The sequence below is a fragment of the Trichechus manatus genome, unplaced genomic scaffold (genome assembly GCF_000243295.1).
Source record: "Trichechus manatus latirostris isolate Lorelei unplaced genomic scaffold, TriManLat1.0 scaffold00004, whole genome shotgun sequence".
NCBI lineage: Eukaryota > Metazoa > Chordata > Mammalia > Sirenia > Trichechidae > Trichechus > Trichechus manatus.
Genome location: NW_004443940.1, coordinates 14362065 through 14373917, shown reverse-complemented (window position 1 = coordinate 14373917; position 11853 = coordinate 14362065). Strand labels below are relative to the sequence as shown.

At 34.4% G+C, this 11853-nt stretch overlaps 1 protein-coding gene across 4 annotated transcripts in view; it reads left to right on the top strand.

Moving 5' to 3' along the window:
* The window catches only part of APLF (aprataxin and PNKP like factor), a 113253-nt gene that overhangs the window by 44855 nt on the left and 56545 nt on the right, over positions 1 to 11853 (top strand). For 3 of the 4 annotated variants that reach the window (XM_012556342.2, XM_023733112.1, XM_023733110.1), the window contains exon 8: positions 5083 to 5208. In XM_012556342.2, coding sequence (XP_012411796.1) covers positions 5083 to 5208 — 126 coding nt within the window. Of the gene's footprint in view, positions 1 to 5082; positions 5209 to 8059; positions 8098 to 11853 lie in introns of those variants that run through there. The other variant, XM_023733114.1, reaches the window with a different exon arrangement.

The window sequence follows — 11853 nt, the reverse complement described above, 5'->3', positions numbered from 1 at the left end:
CCATGTGTCTCTGCTTGCTTCTGTCTTTTATATCTCAAAAGAGATTGGCTTAAGACACTATCGAATCTTGTAGATCTCATCAATATAACTGCCGCTAATCCATCTTATTACATCATGGTAATAGAATTTACAACACATAGGGAAGTCACATCAGATGATAAAATGGTAGACAATCATACAGCACTGGGAATCATGACCTAGCCAAGTTGACAGATATTTTGGGAGGGACACAATTCAATCCATGACACACTCTAATAAGTTAGAGATGCATGTTCTAATCCCTGGGTAACCATCAGAAGAAGAGTAATATATAATTAATAAGCTGATGGAAGTGGGGAAATTGAATAATTTAAAAGTATGTGATCAACCCAAAAGAAGGCAAGAGAGGAAAAGGAACATAGATTATGTGGGATAAATGGAAAAAACAAGATGGCAAGATGGTAGGATTAAATAAAGGGGGAGAAAGCCTCGATCTGCTTGTAAGACTTGCACCTTACGTATAAGGACATATAATGGTTAAGATTATGAAGATGGAGAAAGGTAAACCATAAAAACTCTGACCAAAGAAGAGCTTGTGTGTGCATGTTAATATCAGACAAAGTAGAATTTAAGGCAAAAAGCAATACTAGAGATAAAGAGGAACAATTCATAATGATAAAGCAGTCATTGATATAAAAATTCTAAATTTGTTAGTACCTAATAATGCAATCTGAAAACATATAAAACAAAAATTGACAGAACTAAAAGGAGAAATAAATTCACAATTAAAACAGGAGATTTTAACATAAGCTATCTATAAGTTAAATAACCTAAGCAGATAAAAAAATCACTGGTTTCTTCTTTTCATTCATGGGTTATTTAGAAGCACATTGCTTAATTTCAAACATTTGCGGATCATCTCATTTTATTTTGATTATTGATTTTAAACTAAATTATACTGCAGATGTGACATAGCAAAACTTGTGATACACCTAAAGCTAGCTTAGAGGGAAATGTATAACCTTAAATGCATATACGAGGAAAGAAAGCTGAAAATACACCTTAAAAAAATTAGAAAAGGAACAGCAAATTAAACCCAAAGAAAGTAGGAGGAAAAAAATAATAAAGGTAAAGAAGAAAGTAATGAATTAGAAAATAGACATAAAATAGAGAAAATAGAGAAGCCAAAGGATGCTTTGAAAAGATTAACAGTATTGATAATCCCAGAAAGATTGAAAAAGAGAAGGAGAAAAGGGGAGGGATTACAAATTACCAATAAATACCAGGAGTAAAAACGGAACATCACTAAAAGTCTGGCAGACATTGAAAATACTGTGAGACAACTTGTACAACACAAGGTCATGGAAGCCCCGTGGGCAAATCCAAACTCCCTAAGGGACCGAATTGCTGGGTGGAGGGCTATGGGGACCGTGGTCTCGGGGAACATCTAGCTCAATTGGCATAGCATAGTTTATAAAGAAAATGTTCTACGTTCTACTTTGGTGAGTAGTGTCTGGGGTCTTAAAAGCCTGTGAGCAGCCATCTAAGTTACTCCACTGGCCTCACCCCTTCGGGAGCAAGGGAGAATGAAGAAAACAAGATACAAGGGAAAGATTAGTCCGAAGGACTAATGGATCACAACTACCGTGGACTCCATCAGACTGAGTCCAGGAAAACTAGATGGTACCTGGCTACCACCACGGACTGCTCTGACACGGATCACAACAGAGGGTCTCAGACAGAGCTGGAGAAAAATGTAGAACAAAATTCTAACTCACAAAAAAAGACCAGACTTACTTGCCTGGCAGAGACTGGAGAAATCGCGAGAGTACGACCCTCGGACACCCTGTTAGCTCAGTAATGAAGTCACTGCCGAGGTTCACCCTTCAGCCAAAGATTAGACAAGCCCATGAAACAAAATGAGACTAATGGGGCACAACAGCCCAGGACAAGGACTAGAAGGTAGGAAGGGACAGGAAATCTGGTAATAGGGAACCCAAGGTCGAGAAGGGAGAGTGTTGACATGTCATGAGGTTGTTAACCAATGTCATAAAACAATATGGGTACTAACTGTTTAATGAGAAATTATATTCTGTAAACCTTCATCTAAAGTACAGTAAAAAAAAAAACTAAAAAAGAAAATATTGTGAACAATGTCACATCAATGGATTTGAAAATTTGAAAGAAACGAGCCAGTTTCCAGAGGAAAAAACCATAACAAAAGGGATATAAGTGCAAATACAAAATTAAAATAGTCCTGTATCTATTGAAAAAAATAAATCCATAATTAAATACATTCCTACAAAGAAAAATATGGGCCAAGATGAGGTCACTGGTGAATTATGCCCATTTATTTAAGGGAAAAAAACAAACAAACCAAAACCTCAATTCTACACAGTTTTTCTAGAGAATAGAGTGAAGGAACACTTCCCGACTCATTTTTGAAGCCAGCATAAACTTCATACCAAAATCCAACAAAGATATAGAGGTAGACATTCTAAAGAAAACATTAGCATATTGATCCCAGCTATATATTAAAAGGATACTCTGTCACAACAAAGTTACATTTATTCTAAGTTAGACTGTTATGTAAGGTTGGTTTGATATTTGAGCATCAGTTAATGTAGTTCACCACATTAATAGATTGAAGGAAAAAAATTGTACTGATCATCTCAATAAATAGAGAAAAGTCATTTGGTAAAATTCATCACCCCATTTATGAAAAAAATTCTTAACAATAAGTGAATAGTAGAAATGTCTTCACTTCAATAAAGGAGTTCTACAAAAGCCTACATCTAACGTCATACTTAATGGCGAAATATTGACGTTTCTCCCGATATTGAGAATTAAACAAGTATGCCAACTCACTCCTAGTCAGCATTGTACTGGAGATCACAGCCAGTATGGTAACACAAGAAAAAAAAACAACTAACATGGATTGGAAAGGAAGAAATAAAACTATATTTATTTACAGAAAGCATGATCATATACCTTGATAATGAAGAATAATCTTCAGATAAACTCTTTGAATTAATAAATGAATTTAGCATAATCAGTAGATTTAAAATTAATATCCAAAAATAAATATATTTTCATATTCCAGCAATAAAATACTGGAAGTTTTAAACTTAGAATATTTACAATAGCATTAAAACTTTAAATACCTAAGACTAAATCTAGCAAAAGATGTGCAAGACATATCTACAGAAAACATTGTGGCAAGAAATTAAATAAGTGGTGGATATATTACGTGCATGAATTGGAATACTCAATATTTCAAAGATACATATTTGCCCAGAATTGATTTATAAATTCAAAGCAATCTTTATCAAAATCTCAATAGGTTGTATGTATGTATGTGTGTAATTTGACAAGTTGATTCTACAGTGGAATTGTAAAGGACCTAGAATACTGAATATAGTCTTGAAGTATTCAGTATTCAAAGTTGAAGGACTTACACTGCCAAATATCAAGTCTTATTATAAAGCTACAGTATGTAATACAGTGTAGTGTACGTACCAGGATAGACAAGTCATCAGTGGAAGAGAATACAGAGTCCAAAACCAAACCTACATGTCTGTCTTTATAACAGAGGTATCATTGCAAAGCAGTGGTTAAACATGAACCTTTCAGTCAGTGCCTCTTGGTAATTGGATATTCATAGGAAAAATAATGAATTTTAACCTCTGTCCCATACCTATCACAAAAGTCAATTTGAGATGATTTTTTTAAAAATCTAAATGTAAAACATACAACAATAAAGTTAGGAGAGGATAACCTAGGAGAATATATTCCTAACACTGGGATAGACAAAGATTTCTTAAAGAGGATACAAACCACAGTAATCATAATTATATAGTTCAGCTGATTAATTGGACTATATTGAACTTTAAAAAAAAGATCAGAATGTACTGTTAAGAAGATGAAAAGGCAAGCCACAAAGTGAGTGAGGATATTTGTAATACATGTATCAAAGGATTTATACACAAAATAAATAACTACTATTCAATAAGAAAACAATTGACACTCAAAAAATGGGCAAAAGGCACTTCACAAAAGAGGATATACAAACGGCCAGTAAGTGTATCGAAAGGTGCTAAAACTCATTAGTTATTAAGTAAACACATATTAAAATACAGTGCTCTAGATCAGGGGTTCTTAAACTTTTTAAAGGACCAGGCAGTAAATCTTTTTGGCTTTGTGGGCTATATGATCTCCGTTGCACTACTCATCTCTGATAGTATAGAGTGAAAGCAGTCAGACAATACATAAACAAAAGAGAGTAGCTATATTTCAATAAAACTTTATTTACAAAAACAGGCAGTGAGTTAGATTTGGCCTACTGGCCATTATTTTGCCAGTCTCTGTAGGTACTACTACATATTGATCAGACTGGCTTAAAAACAGCTGACAACACCAAGTGTTGGTGAGAATGCTGAAAAACTGAAACTCCAGTAACCTGTTAGTGAGAGTGAAAATTGATAAACAACCACTTGGAAAAGTGGAAATATTTACAAAACCTGGTAAAATAAAAATTTTTTATCTGGTATATATTTACCTGGTAAATAAAAAAATATTTACCATATACCCTGACTATATACTCAGGAAAATACATACATATGCACACCAAAAGAATGTTCATGGCATTATTTGTAATAGCCAATGACTAAAATGAACCCCAAAGTTCATCAACAGAGGAACTGATAAATAAATTGTAGCACTTTAAACAACGGAATATTACAGAGTAACGAAAATGAACAACCACATGCATTAATTTTACAAACATAAAAAGTGAGACTCAAGGAAGTACATACTATATACTACCTTTTAAATTAAAAACAGACAAAACTCATCTATTGTTTTAAGGCATCAGTTCTCAAAGTGTGATCCAGGGACCCCTGGGAATCCCCAGTGTCACCAGAAATTCATTATGTTACCATGAGAGTTCTGTATTGAGTAGAGGTCATGAACTTTGTTTTTAGTAGCATATTGGTTTACGTTCTGGAATAATCAGATGTGTTTTGCTTGGTTTCCTGTTAGATCCTGTAAAAATCTGTTATATCCTATTATTTTTTTCTGACGGTATGTTCGTCATCTTCATAGGAAGAATCCTGTCCATTTTCAACACTTCAGCCACCCTGGTGATAGTGATTATGGAGGTGTACAAGTCATGTGTCAAGATGAGGTTGATGACCGGCCTGAGTGTCCCTATGGAGCATCTTGCTATAGGTATGCAAACCTGAAATGTTTGCTCATACTCTTTTTCTCCCCAAGCTCTGATATTCATCCAGGAGAAACTGTGGGCAGTTTCCCATTTCAAACCTTTAACTTTTAGTTTTAAAACTTCCATAGACAACGGTTTTTCATTTTGTTAATAGGTAGAACCATAATGTTTCTTCTAGACAATTCTGAATTGTTGAAGTTTCTAATGTTATAAATGCTTGAAATTGTTTTTCAGTTCTAACTTTCTAAAATGCAGATCAGATCATTTAAAAGCTGTGGTGCCACCGCATCATACGCTTCATGAGGCTCTTTAATGTGACATAAATCCATTCATGATGTTGTCTCTGCCTGTCTCTGCTTCTTCAGCTCCTACTACTCCACCATTCTCACCACCACGTGGAACTCAATCCTAAAAGAAGAGTAAGAGTACCTCTCCTCTCTGTTTCAATAGCATCTTGTGCTCATCTGTATCATGCACAGAGTAGAACTTGTCTCATGAGATTGTACGTCTTTACTGGAGTATCTCCGCTCCAGGAAGAAAGCTTCTTGACAGCCTAAGGACTGTCTTTTACGCTTGTATCTTGCACTTTTGTTTAACAAATGAATGAATGAACTTGAACCATACTACCAAAGAAAAAGTAGTGGTTCCCATGTTAGAGAGCTTTAGTTCTAGATAGCTGTCTTTCTTAGATAATTTTGGAATGCAGGTTACTGAACCTACCTGCTCGTTTAATATTGTTGCTAATTCTGTGATAGTGGCTTTCAATAAGAAGATGGAATAAGCTTCTAAGGCTGAAAAGAGAAATTAAAAACATCATGCCTTATCATTTGCAAAGTAGATGTTCCATGCCAGCTGAACATCCTGCAGATAATAAGAGGATATTATGCTCAATTTTGTCAATACATTTGAAAAATTGGGAGATATGTACAAATTCCTAGAAAAACACAACCTTTAGAAAGAAGTACAAGAAGAAATAAAAAATGGAATACTCCTATAACATTCAAGAAATTGAATACATAATTAAAAGCCTCCCTCCAAAGACAGTCTAAGTCGTTTGGTTTTAATGGCAAGTTCTACCAAACATCATATTGGTAAGGTTGAGGGTCAGTGAAAAGGAGGAGGACCCTTGACGAGATGGATTGACAGAATGGCTGCAACAGTGGGCTCAAACATAGCAGAGATGGTGAGGATGGCGCAGGACCGGGCACTGTTTTGTTCTGTTGTACACAGGGTCGCTATGAGTTGGAAGCAACTCTACAGCATCTAACAACAACAACGTACCAAACATTTAAAGAAGAAACACTCAATTTTTACATGAACTATTCCAAAGGAAGTAAAAGATATTATATTCCCTGTCTCAATTTATGAGGCCAGCATAACCTTCATACCAAAATCCAACAAGAATAACATAAAAATGAAAAACTACAGGACAGTTTTGAACTTAGATGCAAATATCCTAAAATAATGTTATTAAAGTAAATCAAGTAATAAATAAAAATATAATATGTTCAATTTGGTTTTATCCAAGGGATGTACATTTTAATATTCAAAAATAATATAATTTACTGCATAATGAGAATAAGTAGAAAAATCATCTAACAGTCTCAATAGATGAAAAAAAAAAAACCTGACAAAATCAAGTACTCATTTTTGATAAAAACTCATTACAAAATAGAAATCTAAGGGATCTTCTTTAATATCATAAAGAATATCTGTGAAATATTTATAGCCAATATCTTAGAAGTGAAATATTAAAAGTTTCCTTTTTGAAATAAGAAATGAGACAAGAACATCTATTATCATTGCTTCTATTCAGCATTGTACTAGAGATTCAAGGCAGTGTAGTAAGACAAAAGCAAAATTGATAAAGATTGGAAAGGAAGAAATAAAACTTTCAGTGTTCACAGACAGTATCACTGCATACATAGGAAATACAAAATAGCCAACTCATGAATTATAAATTATTAATAAGTGCTTAGCAAGGTTATTGGATATACAAATCAATCTACAAAATCAATTGTACCTCTGTGTTCCAGCACCAAACAGAAAATAAAAATTTAAAAAGATAATGTTTATAATAACATTAAAAAGTATCAAGTTCCTAGGAATAAATCTAATTAAAGGTGTGAAAATCTATATGGAGAAGACTGTAAAACTTTAACAGGAAAACATTTTTTAAAAGACCTCAATAGTTATAAAGATCAAAGTATATGTGATTGGAAGATTCAATATTATTAAAATGTCAGTTTTCCCCAAATTGATTTATATGCAGACCCATTCAAAATCACAGTAGTTTTTTTTTAATATGGAAATGTATAATGTGATTTTCAAGTTTATATTTTTAAATGCAAAGGGCCAAAATAGCCAAGACAATCTTAAATAATAAAGAACAAGTGGCAAGGGTTGTTGTACAGTTATAGTGATTAAGGCAGCGTGGTATTGGCACAAAGATAAACTAACAACTCTGGAACAGAATAGAGCCCATACACAGATCTATGCATATTCAGGTGGCATTTTCGACACATTAGTGTAAAGGAGTATTACAGGTATTGAGAAAAATATTTACCCTTTTTTAATTCATTGTACTGAGGTAATTGGGTATCCTTCTGGAAGAAAAAATAAAATTGGATCCCTACTTCACACCATACTCAAAAAACTGAATTCTAGGTGGATGATAGAACTAAATGTGAAAAGCAAAACAATTAAGCCTTAAAGATAAATATAAGGGGAATTGTTTTATGATCCCAGAGTAGGGATTATTTTCTAAAATAAAATTCACAGAGCAATAACTAAAAAGGAAAACATACAATTATTTGACTATATTACAATTAAGATTTTTTTTTAAACCATCAATAGATACCAGTAAGAAGAGTGAAAACAAACCAAAGAGCGAGAAAAAATGTTTGCAACCTGTATATCTGACAGTAGGCCTGTGTCCAGAATACATAATGAGGTATTACAAATCACTGTTGCTTTTTTTTTAGTGACATGTACAGGCTTTTTGCCTGAAAGGAGATCCAAATGGCAAATAAATACGTGAAAAAGTACTTGGCATTGTTAGTGATAAGGGAAATTTACACACGTGCATGCACACACACACAGTTATCTTGAAGTAATTAATTTCTTGCTCCTATTTATTCACAGACATTTTTGCAAGAATCATCAAATGCCAAGTACTGATGAAACAAATATACTTGTTAGGTACAAATAAGATGTAGTAGGAGCCCTGGTGGTGCAATGGTTAAGCACTCGGCTGCTGACTGAAAGGTCGATGGTTCGAACCCACCAGCTGCTCCACAGGAGAAAGATGTGGAAGTCTGCTTCCATAAAGATCTACAGCCTTGGAAACCCCATGGGGCAGTTGTACTCTGTCCTAGAGGGTTGCTATGAGTTGGAATCGACTTGACGGCAGTAGGTTTAGTTTTTTTTTGGTTTTAGTAGAACAAATATATTTATCTATATTTTAAAAACAAAACAGCTTTTCACAGTTCATGTAGTAAGTCATGGCACTATGGTGATGTGCCTTTTCACGTTTTAAAAATTTTTGTAAATGGCGAATTTTATATATGCATACGCACAAGTGAAGAGAATGTAGAATAAGTTTCAGTGATGCTGTCACTCACTTTCGACGATTCCCACCTCATGGCCAATACTGTTTCAGTACTCCCCTAGAATATTTTGTAGAAAATCCCTGACCTTATATCTTTTCACCCATTGTATTCATAGGTGTCTTAGCATGTATTGCTAACAGGTAAAGACTCTCTAAAAACATACTATAACACCATTATTAAATAAATCTTTAATATCATTCAATATCCTGTCAACTCTTCAGATTCCTTTATAGTCTCATATTTGTTTTTCTTTACTATTTGTTTCTTTAAATCAGGATCTAATTAACTTACATGGCAAAAGGTGGCCATGTTTCTCAAGTTATTTAATCTATAGCTTCCTCCTCGTTTTTCCCCCTTGCTTTATATCTGTTGAAGAATGCTGATCATTTATCTCGAGGAGCATCCCATAGTCTGGATTTTGCTGATTGCATTACCAAGATTTTTCTTCCCCCTGTATTTCCTAATAATTGGTAGTAAGAGCTAGAAGCTTTATTAGATATCAGTTATAAACATTGATAAAGTTGAATTGTGAGTATCATGTCCCTCTTGGTCTCTGAAATGCTTCTTGCATTAATGTCTACTTTTGTCTGATATTTACAAATGTTTGGGGATATAGCTAGATATATCTTTTACAATATTTTATTGTGTTTGAGGTGAAAGTTTATACAGCAAATTAGGTTCCCATTTAACAATTTTTTTTTACAGATTGTTCCATAACAATGGTTACATTTTTCACAATGTGTCTGTATTTTTGTTATTTCCATTCTGTTTGTTCTTTTTCCAGTAATCTGTCTTTTCTGCTGCTCTTGAGCTTCTCGTATTTGTTTTAGGGTAAATGTTGACTGTTTGGTCTCATATAGTTGATTATTTAAGGGAGCACAGTACTTGGCTAATACTACTTTTTTATAAGCAAGTCTATTATTTGGATGAAAGGTGATCACCAGGAATAGCTTCAGTTCCAAGTTCAAAGGGTATTTTAGGGCGATAGTCTTGGGCGTTTCTCTAGTCTCTATTGGCCCAGTAAATGTCACCTTTTTTTTTTTTTTAAGGAATTTGAGGTTTGTCCAACATTTTTCTCCCTTTCTATCTGGGACATTCTGTTGTGTCCCTGATCAGAATGGTCAGTGGTGGTGAGACCTTCTGGTCTCTGGCTAGATGAGGCTGTGGTTCATGTGGGCTCTTAGTCCTGTGGACTAGTTTCTTCATTGAGTCTTTGGTTTCCTTCATTCTTTTTTGTTCCAGATGAGTAGAGACCAATAGTTGTATCTTACTTGACCATCGAGAGCTTTTAAAACCCCAGTTGCTACTCACCAAATTAGGATGTAGAACATTATCTTTATGAACTATGTTATGTCAATTGACTGATCAAGTTATTCCATGAGACTATGGTCCCAAGCCTTCAAACCTGGTAAACCAACCCTGCAAGGTATTTGATTATGTCTAGGAAGTGTCCGTAACTGTGTCCCCTATGTGGTTTATTATATATGTGAATATATATGCAATGCACAAATGTATATATACACATGCCTACAGATACACCTATACACGCATACCCATATACTCATATGTGCCTTCCTATATGCATATATTCATACATATCTACCTACGTAACCACACAGTATCTTCTTGGTTGTTATTGTTGAAAAATTATATGTCATAGCATTTACCAAAATTGTCACTTACTCTTGCTTACTGCTTAGTGTCTTCATTTACCTTGGACAGGTTGTGCAGAATTCACCCATATTGGGTATTGCCTTTCGTATCACCAAAAATAACAAGTATCTACTATCTAGAAAGTGATTTCCCCTCCTTCCCCCTGCCCGTCCCCTCTGGTAACCATCAAAGAACATTGCTTTCTGTATATATACCTATTCTTCACTTTTTGTAAAAGTGAGATCATAACAACATTTGTCCTTTTGTGATGGACTTATTTCACTGAACATAATGTCCCCTGGATTCATCTATGTTATGTTTCACAGACTCCTCATTATTCTTTATGGTTGTGTAGTATTCCATCATATGTATGTACCACAATTTGTTTATCCATTCATCCATTGATGGGCACTTAGATTGTTTCCATCTTTTTGCTATTGTGAATAATGCTGCAGTGAACATAGTTGTACATATGTCTATTAGTGTCACTGCTCTAATTTCTCTAGGCTATATACCTAGGAGTAGGACCGCTGCATCATAAGGTATTTTTATGTCTAGCTTTTTGAGGAAGCACTGTACTATTTTCCGTAGTGGTTGTACCATTTTATAATCCCACCAGCAGTATATAAGAGTTCCAATCTCCCCAGAACCTCACCAGCACTTGCTGTTTTCTGTTTCTTTGGTCATTGCCATTTTTGCAGGGGTGAGATGGTATCTCATTGTAGTTTTGATTTGCATCTCTCTGATGGCTAATGATTGCAAGCATCTTTTCACATATTTGTTAGCCAACTGAATGTCCTCTTTGGTGAAGTGTCTGTTCGTATCCTTTGCCCATTTTTTGATTGGATTGTTTGTCTTTTTGTTGTTGAGTTGTGGAAGTTTTCTGTACATTTTAGAAATTATACCCTCATCAGATACCTGTAGCCAAAGATTTTTTTCCCCAGTCTGTAGGTTTTCTTTTTACTCTTTTGGTAAGGTCTTTTGTTGAGCATAAGTATTTAATTTTTAGAAGATCTGAGTTATCTACTTTGTCTCCTGTTGCTCATGCGTTTGTAGTTGTGTTTAATAGACTATTTATGCCAAAAATTAACTCCCCTGGTTTTGGCCCTGTGTTATCTTCCAGGAACTTTATAGTTTTAGCTATAACATTTAGGTCTTTGATCCATTTTGAGTTAGTTTTTGTGCATTGCATGAGGTATGGATCCTGTTTCATTTTTCTGCATATGGATATCCAGTTTTGCCAGCACCATTTATTAAAGAGGCTGTTTCTTCCCTAATGAATGGACTTTGACCCTTTGTCGAAGATCAGCTGACCACAGATGGATGGATTTACTTCTGGTTCTCGATTCTAGTCCATTGGTCTATGTGTCTGTCATTGAACCAGTA